The 20,877-nt window shown below is 47.7% G+C and overlaps 1 protein-coding gene across 9 annotated transcripts in view; it reads left to right on the forward strand.

Annotated features, from left to right (window-relative positions):
* BCL2L14 (BCL2 like 14) overlaps positions 1-20,877 on the forward strand; it is a 55,722-nt gene that overhangs the window by 24,881 nt on the left and 9,964 nt on the right. For 8 of the 9 annotated variants that reach the window (XM_075901052.1, XM_025180912.2, XM_075901083.1 and 5 more), the window contains 2 exons: positions 15,285-15,727; positions 20,459-20,626. In XM_075901052.1, coding sequence (XP_075757167.1) covers positions 15,285-15,727; positions 20,459-20,626 — 611 coding nt within the window. The remainder of the gene's footprint in view (positions 1-15,284; positions 15,728-20,458; positions 20,627-20,877) is intronic. The other variant, XM_075901087.1, reaches the window with a different exon arrangement.

Consider the following 20,877-nt stretch of genomic DNA (forward strand, 5'->3'; position numbering starts at 1 on the left):
TGAACTCTTGGCCATTTATTAGTGCATTGACAGTCTATCTGTATGTCCTGTTTAAGTTGTCTCCTTTAGAGCCCTTGACTTTTCTGTGACCTGACCTTCCTGTTAGCTTCCCCTTAGCTTTGTGAATACAGGAAGTTCCTCTTGGGCAGTCAAATTAGTCAGGGAGTTTCTCCTGTTGCCTTCTGTGAGGCATATCTGTGAAAGCATGTTTGTCAGTTTCTCTCCTGACTCCACAGTGGGTTCTAAAGTTGCCTAGTAGGTGTGTTTAACTTTAGTGCATGGAGGAAATTGCACTTTGGTTAATTAGTAACCCAGTCCCTTGGGCTTAGATAGCGTGTCCTTAACTTCCTGGCCTAAAAAGCAGCTATGCTCTATGCAGAAGCAACTGTCAGTAGTAGGGGAAGCTGATTGCCTTCCCCACTAGGATGTTACAGTTGACTGAATACTTGTGTGGAAAGTTGGTTGAGATTCTTGGGTGAAGGCTACTGTAAGAGCAGCGCTCAGAGGCCACAGTGATGGACACAGAACAAAGTGGCATTGCTTCCCGTCCTGGCAGGACCGATGTCAGCATGTTCTGGGGGCTTTTTAAATGGTCAGGGAAGGGCTTACAAGTGAGAATGTGTTCTGAAAGAATTCTAAGAACTACCCTTCCAAAAAACACACACAAAGTTCTGGTGCCCAATTCTGTTTTCAGTTACATTAGACCTTGCACCTGCACACACAAACGGAAAGAAAGCACCACATGAGAGCCTGTGATAATTCAGTGAGAGAAGCTATTATCAAGTCTTTTTTTTTCCCCTTGCATTGCTTTATATTTAAGGTTGTTTTTCAAAACTGGTTTCACAGTAAAGCCTCTAAGCTTCTTTGTATAACTGGATGAGTAGAGAAATCAGACTAGAAATCAGACCTAAATTTCCTTTTAATCTAGCTTTACCTCTTCCCCATGGTGTCTATCATACATTAGGGACTGTCTACAACTCTTTGGACATGTCTACACAGCAGGGCTAAAGCTAAAATAAGCTACACAACTTGAGCTATGCCAATTGCATAGCTGAAGTCAAAATAGTTATTTCGGCTTTTGGCAGTGTCTACACAGCAGGAAGTCCAAGAAAGAGCACTCTTCCTCTGACTTCCCTTTCTCGTAAAATGGAGGTTACAGGAGTTGGAGTAAGAAGTCCTCCAGCTCGCCATTATTTCAACTTTGTCGAAATAACTGCTTGTAGTATTGATACGGTCTGACATTCTTCTGAAATAACACTGCCATGTAGACATACCCTTTGTGTCCAGTGCCTAGCATAATAGGGCCCCAAATTCTGTATTTTCAAATACTGTCATTTAAATATACGGGTAAGATAATAAACGTAAGAAAGAAAAGTTACCTCTCTGGGAAAACATGCAAACCCTTCATTCCCAAACAGATTTGTTCTGTAATAAAGGGAAGATAGAACAGCACCATAGTAAAAGGAAGACAAATCAAAATATCAAATCAAATATGTTACCCTATTCTGATACTTCAGTACAGCAAGAGCATAACTTGCCCATCATTCTCACATCAATAACAGTGAGGAGAAGGCAGTCCTACTGAGCAGGCTAGCGAATTTCAAAACTGGATCCATTCAAGTAAAATGTGTTTCTTTACAGCCAAATGTGTAATGCATGTTGAATCCAGTTTAGCATCCATTAACACAGTTCAGTTACTAGATGCCACTGTGTAAAATATCTTATTTAAATGAACCTTGGCTATACTGGTAGAGCATTAAAGATCTTGTGACTATCACATTTGGTATGCCTAAGCAAGGTTTGTGGCCGTCCGTATCTAGTACAGGGAAACATGACAAAGAGGGGCATAATGAGAAGCAAAAGAAAGGGGTGTGGGTTTGAGATTTAAAGAGCTTTAATCTATTTAGCTTGAGCAGAAAAGAGGATCAAGAGGTGACTTTTTTAAAGAGTGCAAATATCTCCATGTAGAGAAAATACTGGGTAATAACGAGCTCCTTAGTCTTGCAGACCATGATTTAACTTTCAGCCATTGGGTGTTATAGCCAAAGTTGTTCAAATGTTCCAAGTCTCACTGTTAAAATGTTGTGCCTTATCAACAATGCCAGTGGAAGTGGTGGATCTTCCATCTCTTGAGGTCTGCAGATTAAGACTGGATGCCTTTCTGAAAAACACGTGTTAGCCATACACAAGTTACTGAGCTGCATCTAGAGGAACTGGGTGAAATCTATGGTCAGGGTTATGCAAGTGGTCAACTCAGATGGTCTAATGATGCTCTGTGGCCTTGGAATCTATGAATATCCTCCAAAAAGCTGTCATAGACAAGATTACAAAAATAATGAAATTATAAATATCACACCTTTTTAATGTGGAGGGAGTCTTTTGGTTAGTTGGAGAGGGTGTTTGGATTTTTTTGGGGGGGGTTATTGTTTCCTTTGCCTTCTAGTTTTTCAGACTTTCTAGAGCAGGGCTACTCAGATTTGGAAGCCTGGGGGGCCACAATGATACAGTACATACTGAGAGCCACAACTTAATTTATACATGGAAATTTATATGCAAATATATGCAAATAGCTTTTCACACAATGCCCTGGCACTTCTTCCCTAGGGGCTAGAAATGCCAACACCCTGTACCTGTCTGTTCTAGCCAGCCCATCCGCTTGCGTCTTTCAGTGCTCACTCCGCCTGGGAGACACCTCGCCGTTGTGGAGTGTTTTCCCAGTGGAGGCCATGTTCAAAGGATCCCACCCGCAGGTCACATGGTGAGCCCCGCGTAAACCCAATCCATATCACAGGCTGCAAACAAATGGGCCATGGGCTGCATGTGGCCCATCGGCTGCACGTTGAGTAGCCCTGCTCTAGGGCTTGCTTGTTTTACACTTTCAAGCCTTTCTCTGTAATCATGAGGGCTAAAAACTTTTTTAAAATAACTGAGATTCACATGGGGTTTTTAAAAACTACCCAGTGTCACAAGACTTGTGATTTGAATCTTGGGAATTTTGCAGCACTTCAGCCATTTTATGTAATGTGTCACAATGACATGCCATTTTTTCAGTAGGAGAAGAAAAGGGGAAAGGGAGCCAAAGGAAAATAAAGGAGAGGGAAGTAAATATTGTATCGGTCACATGCCTGCCAACTCAAGAAACTTTGAAAAACAAGGCTAGGCAGTCAGAGAATGAGCCAAAGCTGGTACTCTCCAAGCCCTCCCCACTAGAAACTCTTTCCTGCATCCTCTGAGATCTTGACATTCCAGCACAGACTAGAAAATAATATACCAGTTCTGGTTTAAGCTTCCTCCAGGGATTCCAGAGCATGAGGAAAGACAAATAAACCAAAAGCATTCTTTGCAGAAACTCCCATCTAAAAGGAAGGAGGGAGGAAATCCTTGAGCAAGAGGGATGATGAGTGTCTGTTTGAAGCTCACTTGCAAAGGTCAAGGAGTGACATGGTAACAGAAAGAAATATTCTTTAAACAATACTCCTAAACCACAAATTCAGACTTGAGCTGAAAGTTTTAACTGTGTAATAAACAAATGAATTATTTCTCCTTTACGGAATGGCCGTCCTCCTTGGTAGTCGGTTTCAATCGGAGTGCCCCAAGGATTGGTTCTAGGGCCAGTTTTGTTCAACACCTTCATTAAAGACCTGGATGAGGGGATGGAGTGCACCCTCAGCAAGTTTGCGGATGACACTAAGCTGGGGGAGAGGTAGATACGTTGGAGGGCAGGGATAGGGTCCAGAGTGACCTAGACAGATTAGAGGATTGGGCCAAAAGAAATCTGATTAGGTTCAACAAAGAAGAATCCGAAACATTGTTACAGGCTGGGGACCGACTGGCTAAGTAGCAGTTCAGCAGAAAGGGACCTGGGGATTACAGTGAATGAGAAGCTGGATATGAGTCAACTGTGTGCGCTTGTAGCCAAGAAGGCTAATGGCATATTAGGGTGCATTAGAAGGAGCATTGCCAGTGGATTTAGAGAAGTGATTGTTCCCCTTTATTTGGCACTGGTGAGGTTGCATTTGGAGTATTGTGTCCAGTTCTGGGCCCTCCCACTACAGAAAGGATGTGGACACACTGAAGAGGGTCCAGCGGAGGGCAACCAAAATGATTAGGGGGCTGGAGCACATGACCTACAAGGAGAGGCTGAGGGATTTGGGTTTATTTAGTCTGCAGAAGAGACGAGTGAGGGGGGATTTGATAGCAGCCTTCAACTTCCTGAAGGGAGGTTCCAAAGAGGCAGGAGAGAAGCTGTTCTCAGTGGTGACAGATGGCAGAACAAGGAGCAATGGTCTCAAGTTACAGTGGGAGAGGTCTAGGTTGGATATGAGGAAAAACTATTTCCCTAGGAGGGTGGTGAAGCACTGGAATGGGGTTACCTAGGGAGCTGGTGGAATCTCCATCCCTGGAGGTTTTATGTCTTGGCTTGACCAAGCCCTGACTATGGGTGGCGAGTTATATGGGCTCATGGTGCCCATGCTCCAGCAATATTCAGAGCCAGGGGCACTGCTCCACCAATATTTGGAGCTGGGTCTCTCCCCTGGCTCTGAATATTGCTCCTCCTCCCCCGCCCCAGAGCATTCCCCGAGGAGAAGAGGAATTGTAATGGGGTGCCCGCAGGCAAGCTGCTGCTGCAGGCCACCCCTGCCCCCGCGCCCCTAGTGCCTAGTACAGTGCCCCTCCCTTCATCCACCCTCTCTCCTCCAAATTCCTCCCTAAACCAGCTGCTGCTCAGCAGTCCCATCCTGCTTTGGTCTCATCGGGAGGGATCTGCGCGCCAGACAGGGGTGACGGGATGTGGAGGCCTCGCCCCTGGGCAGACGCTGGAGCGAGCGGGCACGGCGGGCCAGCCCTGCCACTGCACTCTTGCGGTGCATGCTCACGCCACGCGCCGGGTATTGTAAAATGCCGGCAGCACGGCAGACAAGGGGGAGGGGATTCACCCGGCCCGGGGTGAAGCTCAGCTCCGCTCCCGCTGTCCTGCAGCCGCTGGGACCTGGCAGGTAACCCCATGGGGCAGACGCCCAGACTCCACAGCCCCAGAAGGAATGGGCAGTGGATGCCAGAGCGGCCTGTGCCCCCTCGACAGACAGAGGGGCGGCAGGGCCTGACTGCAGACTCCAGCCCCACCGCCCCGCAATCTGGAAAGCAGAAGGTAGGGGAGGGGGAAAAATAGGGGAAAGGGGTGAGAGAGGAAGGGGCTTGTGCTGAGGGGAGGGGAGCAGGTCAGGAGACGCAAAGGGAAGGCACCAAGGGACAGGGTGGAGGAGAGACAAATGCCAAGGGGCCAAGTGGAGACAATGAAGAAAAGGGCAGGAGGGGAGGTGTCAGTGGGAGGGGGACAGGGTGATGCTGGGAGAGAAGAGGGTAAGGGCATTGGGGGTTAGAGAGGGAGGGGAAAGTGCTGGGAGAAGGCTTGAAAGAAGGGGTGGGCATGAGGAAGGCAGGGATGCAGCAAGTCATGTGTGAGGGCACAGGGACATAAAGGGAATGGGGCAGAGAGTGACGAGGGGGTGGGCATCAGGGAAAAAGAGGACAAAAGGGGACGCACCCGGAGGGTGCAGGGGTAAGGGAAGGTGCAGGTGCAGGGGATTCTGGGGTGAAGCAGAAGGGCAGACACCTGCAGGGGAGGGACCAGCACCAGAGGAAAGAGGCAGGGCAGGTGTGTAGAGGGAGGTGTTAAGAGAGGGGATGAGGAGGGGTAGCTCACATGATCAGAGCGGGGCTACTGGAGGAGTTGGCACAGGGGAGAGAGAAGGGCTGGCAGAGGAGGGCAGGTCTCAGGAGGGCTGAGGGCAGTGAGAAGGGCAGGAGTCAGGACAGCAGAGGAGGGTGAGAGGTTGGGGGGCAACAGGCACTAGGGGAGCTGATGGAGCAAGGGGAGGAGACATGGCAGCAGAGGGACAGGGTAGAGGTTTCAAGCCACACGAACTCAGTACTGGTGCACAACACAAAATTAATTCTGCTCATGGGAGGAAACTCTTAGGCTATGTCTACACTGGCAGCTTCTTGCGCAAAGGTTCTTGTGCAAGAACACGTCCACACTGCCATGTGCAAGATGTGCTTTTGCACAAGAGCGTCCATGGCAGTGTGGACGCTCTCTTGTGCAAGAAAGCTCCGATGGCCATTTTAGCCATAGGGGTTTCTTGTGCAAGAAATCCCTGCTGAGCATCCACACTGCCCTTTTGCGCAAGAGAGCTTACACCTGTTAGAAAAGAGCGTAGCTCTTGCGCAAGACACCCTCTCTTACCACTCCATACTGTAAATTTCCTTGCACAAGAGCAGGTGGGCAGTGTGACTGCTCTGTGGGTTCTTGCACAAGAACAGCTGTACTTGCGCAAGAAGTCGTGAGTGTAGACATAGCCTTGGAGGGAATACTTCCCCCAGCCTCTCTGCCCCCGAGTTAATGTCATGCACATTGGGTTAATGCAATTGCAGGATAGTTGCTTGAGGGGGGCTTGGTGGGGGTCAAACTAATCCTTATTGTTGGTAGGAGGATGGTGGGAAAAGTCCTTCGAGAGGGGTGACATGACACCTTTTACTTCTGGTCATGTGTCCATCTTTCCCCAAGTGTGTTACCTCCAAAGGCCTGGCTAACGGGGGTCAGGAGGTGTGGCTAAAGGGGGTCAGGGGAGTCTGGGAGTGTGGCTAATGGGGCACCACCAAAAATTATACAAACCTGCTGCCTCTGGCTCTGACTGGGATGATTTAGTTGGGGTTAGTCCTGCTTTGGGTAGGGGGTTGGACTCTGACCTCATGAGGCCTCTTCCAGTCCTAGCATTCTATGATTCTATTTGCTAAGACCTAGCTTTAATTGTTCTCCCAGTCATCTCTAGTAGTGACGTTTCTGAAGCCTAAAGCAATTTAGGGACTGTGACTTCTCACTTTGGGAGCTTGACTTCACGGTGGAGTTCTACTGAGTTAAAATCCGAGTTGCCTCTAACTCCAGTCCTATCCGGACACGGAACACTTGAACTTACCTTGTGGAGTCCCACACGTTAGGGCCTGTCTGACTCGAGTGAAGCTGACTCAAGAGGAGATCATGTAGATAACTCAGGTTAACTCTACAATGAGGACATACCCTAGGTGCTAGGAATATTTCCCCAGGTCAAATTGGCAGAGATTGGCTTTAAAGTCTGAGAGTCTCGATCTTCAGGAGACCAAGTGTTGAAATCCAGTGTTCAGGCAGGTCTGATACAAGATGCTGCTTCTCTTGCACTCCTTTCTGTGAGCCTTTGATCTCTCCTGTTTCTGGCCTTGTGATATGGTAATAATCCTGAAGAAACCCCAAACTCACACACAACTTCCTTTATGCTAACAGGACCTGTCATAAAAATAGTCCTGATGGCTTCAGATCAGAATTCCCAGTAAGCTGAGCGCTTCCCCAGCCACCAGGAGAAATTTAAATGCTGCTCAGTTGATTAGTAGAACGTCCACAGCCGGCACTGCGTGTTTCTTTCTACTGGTGGTGCATATCTGTACATGCCTTGGATAGACAAAATTAGAGACAACACTGCTTCCGAAGGGCTGTTCCCATAAGCAGGGCTGCTGCATCCGACCCAGAGCTGGTGAATGGCCCAATTCTTTTGAATGTTTGGTTTTTCCAGGATGAATGTTGTTAGGTGCATAAGAGCTTGTTTGAGATGATGATTCCCTCCCTGAAGGAAAAAACTCCCCCATCTTGTCAAATCTTGGGGAACTCTGATTGCTCCAGTCATTCTCAAACACTAGGACGCACCCTCCGGCCAAGGATCAAACTTCTGAGGGCCCTGTAATGTTGCCTTGGCTATCCTTCAAAGCAATGGAATTTCAGCTTACAGTGTCTTAGCCTGGGAGCTGTGTGACAGCAGTGGACGTAGAAGGATGTATGTGCCAAGCCCTCTAATGTTCTGTGATGTGAGTTTGACAGTAGGTGAATCTTTTCCATGTTTCTCTACAAGATACCCGTGCCACGAAGGGCGCAGCGATCTCCTCCTCTGCAGCCACTTCAGTCTGCCTCTCTTGTAGCGATGACAACTTGGCAATAACCTTTAATAACTGCCTGAATCTCAGCTTTGGGTTATCCTGCCGCATATACATGTTAACCTTGCATTTCAGGCTTGTGGAGAGCTTTCCGGCTCATCGGTAAAGGGGGTTATGATCAATAGTCACTGTCCCTTCCTCTCCAATGTTTTCTTTACTAGCAATGGGAAGGAACTTTAAAAGGGTCAGGAATGACCACTAGTGCGCCCTTGCTGGCCCAAAGCTCTTTGTGTCATCCCTGCCTCCAGCAGGTGGCAGGGGTGTGAAGAGAGGAGGTGTGGGAGAGGGATGTGACTGGAGACTATGGACCTACAACCATACCTTGCATCCTAGAAGCCTCGAGGAGCAGAGCGTAAGTCAGAGCAGCATAAAGTCTGCTCTTGATTGCATTGAGGGCTGGGCAGAACCCAGAAACATCCCCGGGCACAGACATTACAAGGGGTTTTAAAGCTCTCTCTGCCCCAAGCACAGGAATGGGATAACTGTAAACCAGGACCCTTGTGTCTACCCCATATATTTCTTGTGTGCAGACTAGTCTCTCTCAAGAGGGAGAATTCTTTCCTTTCTGTTTTAGATACGTTTGCAATTCTCAGCTCCAGTGGTTTAATTGCTCCTTATCAGATGCTGTCTTTCTGCTTTTGTCCTGATGGGTTTTCAGATTGATTTCCATTGTAAACTCTGCAGCTCCCATCCTTAAGAGTAGTCCTTAGAGCCCATTTCTAAACAGTTCAGCCGGTGCGCCAGAATCCATAGTGCAGCGATCGTAGACATCGCATTTACCAGGGTGGTAGCTTCTTCGTGCTGATAGGAGCCAAGAGGCCACTACTTCCTATATCCCAGCTGCCTCGTCTCTGCCCAGAAAATAATTCAGAGTCTTTGGCTTGCTCCCATTCAGACACATGCCTTACTGCAGTGATCCTCCCCCAAAAATCCCATTAGGAAGAGCAAGAAGTCTTCCAGCGCCGATTTCATTAAATATATTTTAAAATGTACTAGTAGGTATTGCCTACAGCTGTAACATACCACTAACGAAAAAAGATACTTGGGGCAGGGAGATAATTAAAATCTAGGTTACCATCTGCAGTGACAATGGAGATTCAATGTGACTCTGTGTCTGTTTTTGGTGTTTATGAAGAATTGGGGAAGGTGGGATATAAATAGGGTCCTACCAGATTTATGACTATGAAAAATGCCTTACGGACCTTGAAATCTGGTCCTCTCTGTGCTTTTTCCCAATACCAAACAGATTTTATGGGGGAGACCAGACAGTTTCTCAGATGGGGGATTCCGGCCCAAAAGGGAGTTGCAAGGGGATCACAAGATTATTTTAGGGGGTTGCATCACAGAACACTAGAGTTGGGAGGGACCTTGAGATGTGATCAAGTCCAGTCCCCTGCCTCCGTGGTAGGACCAAACACAGTCTAGATCAGTGTTTCTCAACCTTTTTTTTTTTTTATAAAGTACCCCCTTTAAAAAAAAAAAAGAGTACCCTCAGTACCTACAGTTTTCAGACATGCAACATTTTTTCTACCATTGCAACACATTTGTTTAAATAATTTAATTGTAGCCGGGCGAGCGATGTAATTTTTGGATGTAAAAAGTACAAAAATAATAAAGCGCTGTAAAACTTAAAATGAAAAAACTTCAGTTTTCTAACAATTTCAGTTGTGTTGACATACCCCCCCAGACTTCTCTCAAGTACCTCTATGGGTACTCGTACCGCTGGTTGAGAAACACTGGTCTAGATCATCCTTGACATGTCTATCAAATCTGCTCTTAAATTATTGCCGCCCTTACTTCTGAACTGCCTTCAGAGCTGGGCAGCCAGAAAGCAGTGGCTGTTGGCTGCATATCCAATGCTGAGGGTAGTGCCCTGCCTGCAGCAGGGCAGAAGTAAGGGTGGCAGTACCATACCCTGCTGTCTTAGTTTTACACTGTTGCTGACAGCAGCTCTGCTTCAGAGCTGGGCTCCTGGCCAGTAGCTGCCGCTACCCAGCTCTGAAGGCAGTGCTGCCAGCAGCATGGCAGAAGGAAAAGTAGCAGTAGTGCAACCCCCCCCCCCCCCCCCCACCCACACACACAACTCCTCACTGGGTCAGGCCCCCTACAATTACAACAACTTGAAATTTCAGATTAAAATTGCTGAAATCACTACATTTGTTATTTTTTTAAATCCTATAACTCTGAAATTGACCAAAAGGGTCCATGAATTAAGTATATAGTTCACAGAAGCCTGCAAAATCATGCATGGGTATACATGCACATGCTATGGCTGGAAGCATTTCTCAGACCTCTTTTTGCCCTCCCCACATCACCCCACTTCTTATGAATTTTTTCTCTGTTATTTGCATTATTGTGTGATGAATGTTTTCTGACCTCTTTCTCCATATCTGAACAGACTCTAGCTGCATCCCAGCCTCTAGGAATTTCCCAAAGCCATGGCTGAAATGGGCCCTTATCCTTTTCATTAGATGGAAAGGTCTCAAATGAAAGATGATTTTGAGCTGTAATATCTATGCTCAGCAGGATAAGGTCATAGGGGCTGTGGGTTTGTAAGTTAGAACTGGATCCAAGCTAGAAAGCCTAAACCCACATTTCTCTGCAATTCATGATTATGTGGATTTGTGGTTTTGGTTTAAGCCTGTCTCTGTTGTTAATATTTAGGTATTTGCAGTCTTCAGAGGTGACTGAGGGATGGGGGGGGGGGCGGTGTTGGATTTTAAGGCTTTGTGTTGAGGCTAGCGTAACATCAGAGAGCTGTCTAAGCTGCTCTTCTTTCACGTCTAACTAGTCTGAAGCTTGAGATCCTTGCTCAAGGCATTGACACATGCTTAAAGCAGAGGAATACAAGGAGGCTAGTTGCCTGTGTTTCTTATTCTAAAGAGTCAATTTACTGTGAGACTTCCCAAGGCAACAGTGGGGAGCAGTGGAATGCTTCGAGATCCTTGGGATTCTGACAGTATTCTGGTCTTCATGGTGCCCAGCCTGCAGCTTTGTCTGGTTTGAGGGGTATGTGACTGTTTTGGGCTCTGATAATTTGCGAGCCACTGTGTTACTGTTATAGGCCAGTGGTGGGCAATCTGTAGCCTGCCTGCTGCTTGCGACCCATCAGGGTTCTATGTGTGGCCCACAAGATGTTTCGTTTCCTGTTGCCCATCCACATGGTTGGCAGATGCCGCTAGTTTCCGCCTGCATAGTTTTTTTCCCCTGAACATAAAGCAGGGGCATGAGAAGTGAGGGGCATGCTGATTGCACTGAGAGAGCCGTGCTCTCCCTCTGCATCCAATCAACCGGCAAACCCTGCAAATTCTAGGAATGCACACGCAGTTAGAAAAACTGACCTATTCTGGGGTACTGTCTTGGTTATGACAATTTTGCAGCCCACGGAGAGGAAGGACAGCGACTCGTGCAGCCTAGGTGGCTCAATGCTTCTGTCGGCCTTTGATAAGCTGGGACTCCTGGCCATCCAGGGACACTTCACGTGCCAAAGAAGAGTCAACCACCAAAGCTATATAGAGGCAGGAGACAGACAAGGAAGCTTGTTTCACTTCAACGGGCAGCTGTAGGGGCTCTTGAAAGTGGGAAATGAGAAACTGTTAGCATGTCAGCAACAGCCTGGAATTTGACATTTTCCCTGAGAGAGGCTATTGCAGACAAGATATTACAGTTAATATGCTAATTCTTTGCTACATTTTTAGTTAAAGGTCAATGGCAAAAGTATTGGAAGACTGCAGTACATTAGAGGACAAGCTTGCTGTAAGACCTTAGGATGTGTGACTCACCAGAGCAGAGAAGCAGGTTGACAGATTAGTACAAATGCTTTCAGAATCTTTTCTAAGCATGTGTTCCAAGCAGTTACCTGTCATCGTAATGGAGTGGAAAGTAGTGGTCTTTTTCCATACAGTAGGGAGAAAGGATTGGTGTCTGCCTCGAGAGAGTTTTGAACCAGATCCATTGTGGCCTCTGTTCGTAGCACAGGATTCTGGCCTGCCATTAGGGTTGCCAGGTGTCCAGTATTCACCTGGACAGTCTGGTATTTGCGGGCTCTGTCCAGTTTAAAAAAAAAACAGGCAATACAGGACACGTGAAATGTCCAGTATTTCCTGTTTCCCTCAGACAGAAGCCCAGCGGGGACAATTTTCCCCTGCTGCATCTGGCGGAGGAGTGCGGAGCGCAGCAGAGTCGTAGCGAAGGGGGGGCAGGAAGGGGCAGTTGCAGGGCGCCACACTAGGGGGGCACTAGGCTGGGGTGGGAGCAGAGCACATGCTGTTCTGGCCCATGTGACCAGCAAAGACCTGGCTGCTGGGCACGTGATGCCTCCCTCAACACCAGCTGTGGCCAACCTGTGGCTCTTGCCCCCAAAAGTGTGGCTTGCAAAGCCACTCCTGAACCCCTCCCCAAACGGCCTCTGCCCCCCACCAGCTCTTCCCCCCCCCACCCCACCCCGAGGACCCCGGCTTCCCTATGCTTACCAGGTCAGAGCTGCGGGGTTTTTTAAATGGCGCCCAAGATGATGGCTGTGTTAAAGGGGCAGCCTCTTTTTTTAAACTTTTGTTTTTTGTGTTTTTTTTGTTTTGCTCCACAATTCTGTTTTGGGGGGCTTAACAACTTTGGTCTCCCCCCCCCCCCCCTCTTTTTTTTTTCCTTGGCAGAATTTTTTCCTGGTGTTTTTTTTGGGGGGGCCGAGGGGGGGAGGCGGTGTTCGGTATTTTTTGTTAAACCATCTGGCAACCCTACCTGCCATCCAGCCACTAATCCACTCTCCCCTCACCCACCCACATGGAGATTGCTGTATCTGTTCCCAATGGCGGTGTGGAAGGTTTAGAAATTCAGCTCATGTAAATCAACCCTGCTCCACTGACTTCAGTCGAGCTATGCTGGTTTACATCAGTGAAGATCTGGCCCTTAATACACAATAGAACATCTTTATATATATATATCAGTCTGTATTGATCTGAACTTAATAGTTTCCCCAACAACCACAAATGACTGCAAAATGAATGTCTGATTTCACATGGTAGCACCAAAACAGGATATCCTCATCATGCATTTCATTGCTGAAGAGAGAGGCACGTGATAGGTAAGCATTTCAACAGAGCATAAGGAAGTTCAGTGACCCACTCCCGTTGACTCTCCCTGGCACTTGGCTCTTCATAAAAACTAACAAATACGGGGTTGATTTTTATTGGGCATGAGCCTTCAGATTTCACATTTTTAAACCTTTCCTCACAAACATGACAGCTAGAAGCTTCCTTTTAAAAAAAAAAAAAAAAAAAAAAAAAAAAAGCTCAGATTCTTGTATCACTGGATGAATCCAGGAGCTGAGGGTTTAAGAAACGCCAACTCTTACGTTAATGCAAGCCTCAGGAGGGGCTGATGGAGTGACATTTTCACATGGATGGGCTTTGGTTAACTGAAGTCTTTTCTTCCATCACATCCTTGTGAGAATCAGTTTTATTGTAATAACCTTTTCTTCCCTGCATTCTGTCCAAAGTTAACAGCTTCCCAATTGGGTGAGACAGATACCAGATGCATCTCCAAACCACCCAGGCTGTGAATTGCCACCCAGCTTGACATATACCAAGTTCCTTTATCTCTTTCTTCACAATAGTTCTCAAAATTCAGCTCTTCCCAAGAGTATCACCTCCACAATGACCATGTGCCACTTTTCTTGTTCACCATACTGTGACTATTTATTTGTGCCTTTAGATTGTAAGATCTTTGCATCAGGGATTCTGCCTAGCTAGGAATATCCCCTTCTAGAAGGGGATTCTCGGGCCATCAAGTCTAGTCCTTTGCTACCACAGACAATCCTATCTTTTCTAAAATCCATTTAATAAAAAATTATCAACCTCTAACTCAAAACTAGCTACATATATTTGGCATTGGAAAAGGTTCAGAGAAGGGCAACAAAAATGATTAGGGGTTTGAAATGGGTCCCATATGAAGAGAGATTAAAGAGAATTGGACTTTTCATCTTAGAAAAGAGGAGACTAAGGGGGGATATGACAGAAGTCTAGAAAATCATGACTGATATGGAAAAAGTGAATAAGGAAATGTTATTTACCTGTTCCCATAATATAAGAACTAGGGGTCACAAAATTCACACAGCTCACAGTCAACCTGTGGAACTCCATGCCAGAGGATGTTGTGAAGACTTTAACAGGGTTCAAAAAAGAGTTAGATAAATTCAGCTATTAGCCAGGATGGATAGGAATGGTATCCTTAGCCTCTGTTTCTCCTGTCATCCATTTCCAAACAGGGATCACATGATGATTGCCTGTTGGGTTCACTCCTTCTGCGGCATCTGGCATTGGCCACTGTCGGAAGACAGGATACGGGGCTAGATGGACCTTTGGTCTGACCCAGTATGGCTGGTCTTATGTTCTTAGGTTGTTTACCAGTCCTCCACTCCCATTGGAATGCTACCCCAGAAATGTGGCAAATGTTACCTACTGTAAAACACCATGCATAGAAACAATACAATGGGAAATGTTTCTGGCAAAACCATCCCATTGGCGGAATGATATTCCAGGAACCATATTAGGGTAGCTATATCCAATTAAAGTCAACATAAAATAATCAGAGAGAGGAAGCATGTTGTGTTGGCTCCAGCCAGCTGAGACTGGTTCATCCAGCTCTATAAAATTGCTTGGACAAGCCACTCAACTTCTCTGTAAAATAATACTTCCCTGGCCTATGGCACCATGAGGCTTAAGTCATCGATGATTGTAAAGTGCTTTGGTGAAAGGCTGTATCACAATGCCAAGTTTTATTCATAACTGACAAAAAGGATGTGCTCCCCAAGCCATGAAGACCAACATGTAGGGATGTAAGCAACTAGTCGACTACCTGATAAGCTTAGGCCTATCAAGTATTCAAGTCACTACTTGACTACTCACTCCTCCTCCCCCCATTGCTGCCTCTATCAGAGGCAGCAAGTGTGGGGAGCAGGAGCCAATGTGGGGGAGGGGAGAAGTGCTGGTTTAAAATCTGGTTTCCCCCAGCACTATCTCCCTGTGAGGGAGGAGAGGCAGAGGCGCAGCAGGGCACCTCGTGGTGGCTCTTACTACATTTAAAAAGCAGAGGCGCAGTGGGGTTAGCTCCTGAGTCTATGCGAATGGGGAACTGCAGTGCTGCAGTGGAGGTAGCGAGCGCTCCCCCCCCCCCCCCCCCATTAACAAATCGAGTGGAAATTCCATCGACTAATCAATTTGCTGATTTATCTGCATTTTAACATCCTTACTAACAAGGCCTTGTCCTTGTAGGGCCAAGATGAGTTCACCCAGTGATGCCAACATGGAAGAGATCTCTCTGGAGGATGAGAACCGAGACACTGTAGAATACAAAGTTCTCATGGCCTATGCCCAGCGACGACTGTCTGTGAGTAAATACAGGCAACTTCTGGAAAGGGAGGCGAAGACCCAGAGGGGATCACCTACAGAGAGAGGAGAAAGGGAAAAGATCCCTCAAGCAAGTAAAGGTGAGACGCACCAAGAGCTGTCAATCCAGGGCAAAGAGCCTGTGGTCCAATGTAAAAAGCGAAGGAAGAAGTTCATTTGGAAATGCCTGCTGCTTCCCTCCTGTGCCAGAGGAGAAAGAGAGGAGGGCCCACAGGCCTTAGTCCCAAACCGAGACACGGTGAATGGGTATGTCTTAAAGATGCCACTGGCAATCCGGACAACAGATACGTATTCTCCAGAGGAGGAAGGTAGGCCCCTGAATAGTTTCTATTTCTGTTGCTAGTCCCTCCTTCAGGCTGAATTCTATTTCTCTTCCAAATAGCTTATTGGTAGCTGATACTGCTATCTTTCTCCTTGAATTGTTAATGTATTCTTTCATGCTAGCTGTGAGAATAAAACCGCCCATCTTGCTCCCTACACAAAATACAGAGAGAAAGCCAGTTCATAGAATCAGAGAACTGGAAGGGACTTGGGGAGATCGAGTCCAGTCCCCTGCCCTCACAGCAGGACCAAGCACTGTCTAGCTCATCCCTGACAAGTGTCTGCCTAACCGGCTCTAAAATATCTCCAGTAATGGAGATTCCATAACCCCCCTAGGCAATTTATGCCAGAGTTTCACCACTCTGACAGTTAGGAAGTTTTTCCTAATGTCCAACCTAAACCTCCCTTTCCGCAGTTTAAGCCGATTGCTTCTTGTCCTATCCTCAGAGGCCAAGGAGAATAATTTTTTTCCTCCTCCTTATAACACTCTTTTAGATACTTGAAAACAGCTATAATGTCCCCTCTCAGTCTTCTCTTTTCTAAACTAAACAAGCCCAGTTCTTTCAGTCTTCCCTCATAGCTCATGTTCTCTAGGCCTTTAATCATTTTTGTTGCTCTTCTTTGGACCCTCTCCCATTTCTCCACATCTTTCTTGAAATGTGGTGCCCAAAACAGAACACAATACTCCAATTGAGGCCTAATCAGCACAGAGTAGAGCGGAAGAACAACTTCTTGTGTCTTGCTCACAACACTCTTGTTAATGCATCCCAGAATCATGTTTACTTATAATATATCTTGTAGTCTCCACAATCTGAACCTACACACTGGCCATGAACATTCTGCCATAATTGTACAATTGCACAGCTTTGCTCTTCCAAGTGCTCACTTTCAGTGTATACATATAAAATGATGGGGCCTAATTTACCTCAAAAGAGAAATCTTGAAGTCACTGTGGATAATTCTCTGAGAACGTACACTCTGAGCAGCAGCAGTCAAAAGAAAACAATGTTGGGAATTATTAAGAAAGGATAGAGAATAAGACTGAGAATATCTTATTGCCTCTATATAAAACCATGGTACGCCCACATCTTGAATACTGCATTCAGATGTTGTCGCCCCCATCTCAAAAAAATATATTGGCATTGGAAAAGGTTCAGAAAAGGGCAGTAAAATGATTAGGGGTATGGAACAGCTACCTCTTGCCCTAGAATGGGGTGGGGAAACCTCTTTTCTATCAGGTGCCATTGACCTTCAAAAAAAATCAATTGGGGGCCACATGCAGCCCTGCAGGGAGGGAGGGTCTGGGCTTGCCTTACAATCTGGGGTGGGGCCAGAAAAGCAGAGTTCAGAGGGCTGGAGCGGGACGGGAACTCTGGGATGGGGCAGGGGGTTGAGGTGTGGGAGGAGCTGAGGGCTCTGACTGCGGTTGTGGGGCTGGGGTTGGGAAGGATGTGGGAAGAATTTCAGGATGAAGGCTCTGGGAAGGCATTTGGGTGTGGGAGGAGGCTCAGAGTTTGGGTGTGAGTCTTGGAGGGAGTTCCAACCTGGTGCATTGGGTTAGGGTGTCTTTGGGGGTTCAGGTGTAGGCTCTGGCCGGGCAGCACTTACCTTGGGCAGCTCCTAGTCGGTGGTGCAGCAAGGACTAACAAGGCTTCCTGCCTTCCCAGGCTCTGTATTACTCCTGGGGGGTGACTATCTTGTCCGGTCCCTAGTCCGAGAAGGAACCTGGTCCAGGTAGCTCTGTGTGGTGCATGCTGCCCATGCCCTCAGGCACCACTCCAACAGCCAATGGGAGCTGTGGAGCCAGCATAGGATATAGGGGCAACACATAGAGCTTTCCTGATCGCTCCTCCACCTAGAAGCTGCAGGGACATTCGGGTATGAAGCGCTTGTGGCTCCTGCCCCATGGAGGACTGAGGAGCACCAGAATTTAGGGGTTCCAGCCCACCGCACAGAGACTTGTTGTGTGCCAGATGAAATGAAACAGCAGATTGGATTCAGCTCACAGGCAGCATGTTCTCCTCCTCTGCCCTAGAGCACAAAGATCAAGATAGGGTGATACATGTACCTGCTAAGCTAGGCCATGCTACCTCCTGCAAGGCAGCCACAATGATTCTGCTCAGGGTATGACCTCTACCCCAGCGTCGGTATTATTGGCTGAATTACCTTCTGTGGTAATGTGTATTGCCTTCTCTCCCACGACTATATTTACAGGGACTCCAAAATCAACCCATAACTCCCACCGTCAGTCCAGACACCCTTCCCAAGCATCTAGGAAGCCACCCAGCCAGTCTCTGCCTGTGTCTCCCACCCTTGTGGATAAAGGGGGGCCTAACCTGACTCTGCCATGAGCAAGGCCAACTGCCCACCTCCAGAGGCTACATCCTACCATAGCCTTCATTGTTTCACTTCTCTCCCAGACTTCAAAGGAGGTTGTGCTGGCCTGTTGTTAGTAATGTGACGTTCCTTTCAACGTACCACAGATCAACCAGCAGGTGGCAGTGCGAGCTTAACCAAAAATGCCATTTTCTTCGTTTGGCATCCATATCCATGGAGGTTTGGCTTTAAAACCAGGCTTTGCCAATATAGTAGCAAATCATGGTTTTAGGGCTTGATACACTGGACACTCATTTGCAGGGGAAACTGCAGGAAGGGGGGGGAAGGTGCTTGCTATGATCAGAGGGGGGGGGCAGGCAGCTCCGCAGGATCCAGTGCTTATCGGGCTCTGGCTCGCCCCGTTGCTGCCTCTGTATTAGAGGTAGCAAGGAGGGGGAGGGGATAGGGTTGCCAGATGTTTTAACCAAAAATACTGAACACAGACACACCAAAAAAAAAACAACACTGGGGGAAAAAAATCTGTTGGGGGGGGGAGGGAAGGGTGAGACAAAAGTTGTTGAGCAAAAAAAATTTTTTTTAAGAAATGCTTTTGAGGCTTTTTGGCCCTAACAGGCCATCTTGTCTCCCTGCTCCAGGCTGGACAGCTCCCCTGTGGAACCAGGTAAGCACCTGAGATTTTTGCCTCCTAGCTGGGAAAAAAATCAGAAAATACCGGACACTTTAGGTGTCCAGTATTTTCTGAATTTTTTTTTACCAGACAGGAGGCAAAAATACCGGACACCTGGCAACCCTAGGAGGGGGGAGAGGGAGAGTTGTTTGAATTAATCGATAAGTCCAGGCTTAATGATAGAGCTTGCCAAGCGGCGGCGAGCCCCACTCGCCAGCCACGCGGTTTTTCACAGTTCTGCGTTCTGCGCATGCACAGATCACGCTGCACCAGCTCTTTCAGGTTATATTATTTGTCGAGCCCTGTTAATGACTGTATACTAATATCCCTAATTAATGGTCATGTCCACTCCAGCCTTTTGCCCAGACAAACACAACACAGAGCATGGGGGAAACCCCTTAAGGCTGTCTTTGGGCTCTGGAGTGCAACTGACTCAGACTGCTCCTTACCACAGAAGAAGCTGAGAGGGAGGAGAGTTTGTTTTGTTGTTACTTATCACCACAGTGGTTTTTTTTTTATACAGTGGGGCATCTAGAGGCCCCAGCCATAGAGGTTAACGTTAACAACCAGCTCTAAACCCCACTGTCCTAATGAGCCAAACAATCCCATCTTCTTTAGTGTGCAATACAAAATACAAAGTGTGCAGGAGCTGCTCAACATCACACAGGTCTTCTGCATGACCCCTGCTGGCAGAGTGACTTCTCAGATAATGAGAAAAGCTTTGCAGCTGTCTAGCATTCCCCTCCCCTGCTAATTACAGAACCCTGACCCTGAACAGCAACAAGACTCTGTGATGGGGTAATGAGCCTCCTGACCAGTGGTCACCAACCAGTAGATTGGGATCTACTAGTAGATCTTTGTGCCTCTGACAGGTGATCTTGACTGATTTGGCCAAGAGGCTATTATCAAGTTCCAGCACTTCAGCTACCCCTCCCCCCACTGCTGTGTACCTCTTGCCCTTTGCCTTGGAGCTGTCTCCAAGAGCCTCCTGCTGTCTGTGCAGGGCAGAGGAGGGAGAAGAGGCTTCTGATGTCAAGGCGCCCCCTCTCTCACCCTGTATCCCATCTCCAATGAGAAGAGAGGGGGCACAACAGTATTTAGAATGGAGTTCGCCAGCTGCTTTTGGGAGTGGTAAGAGCAGGGCAGGGGTGAGCCTGCCTTAGCCCCACTGCACCACCACCCAGGAGCTACCTGAGGTAACCAATGCCCAGCTGGAGCCCACATCCCAAACCCCTGCCCCACTCATGAACCCCCTCCTGCACCTCAAGTCCCTGCGCTAGCTCTGAGCACCCTTGCATCAAAATGCCCTTCCAGAGCCTGCACCTAGAACCCCCTCCAGCATCCCAACTGCCTGCCCCAAGCTCAGCTCAGAGCCCCTCCCACACTCCGAATCCCTTAATCCAAGACCAGAGCCTGCAGCCCAACCCTTTGCCCCAGACTGGTGAAAGTGAGGAAGGGTGAGGGAGGGAGGGAGGGAGGATGGAGTGAGCAGGGGTGGGGCCTTGGAGAAGGGGCAGAAGGGAGGTGGGGACAAGGGTATTTGGGTTTAAGGTGGATCTTGGATTGCACAAAAATGATCTTGTGCTTAAAAAGGTTGGAGACCCCTGCTCTTGACCATGTCCTGTTCTTTCACCTCCGGGTGCTGTGAATACTAATGGGTTGAGCCTGGAATCCCCTGCTTGTGGGACTAACCAGCCAGCTGTCTCTCTTCTAGGTGGGGCAGAGGTTTTCCTCCACATTGCGGACAGACTTGCTGAGATAGTTAGTTCCCGATTGCCCCCAGCTCCCGATCAAGCGCAATTCAGAGCGCTAGACTGCACTCCCGGCCTAGAAGTAGACAGTGGACAGCTCAAATTCCCTCCACAGGAGGGAGGTGAAAAAGGTAAGATGGCGTAAAGTTTCAGAGGGGTAGCCATGTTAGTCTGTTTTTGGGGGGGCGGGAAGAACCCTGTAGCTCCTTTAAAGGAAGCTTATCAAATTTGTGTAGGCATAAGCTTTTGTGGGCTGGAGCCCACTGCACTCCTTAACTCCTGCCCCAGTTACAGTTATACAGTATCCAGCTCTAAGCACAGTAACATGCACTGAGGCTTCGTCATCACTGCGAGTTCTTCAGGCAGAAAATATGCTAAAGAG

Source organism: Pelodiscus sinensis, chromosome 1 (assembly GCF_049634645.1).
Source record: "Pelodiscus sinensis isolate JC-2024 chromosome 1, ASM4963464v1, whole genome shotgun sequence".
NCBI lineage: Eukaryota > Metazoa > Chordata > Testudines > Trionychidae > Pelodiscus > Pelodiscus sinensis.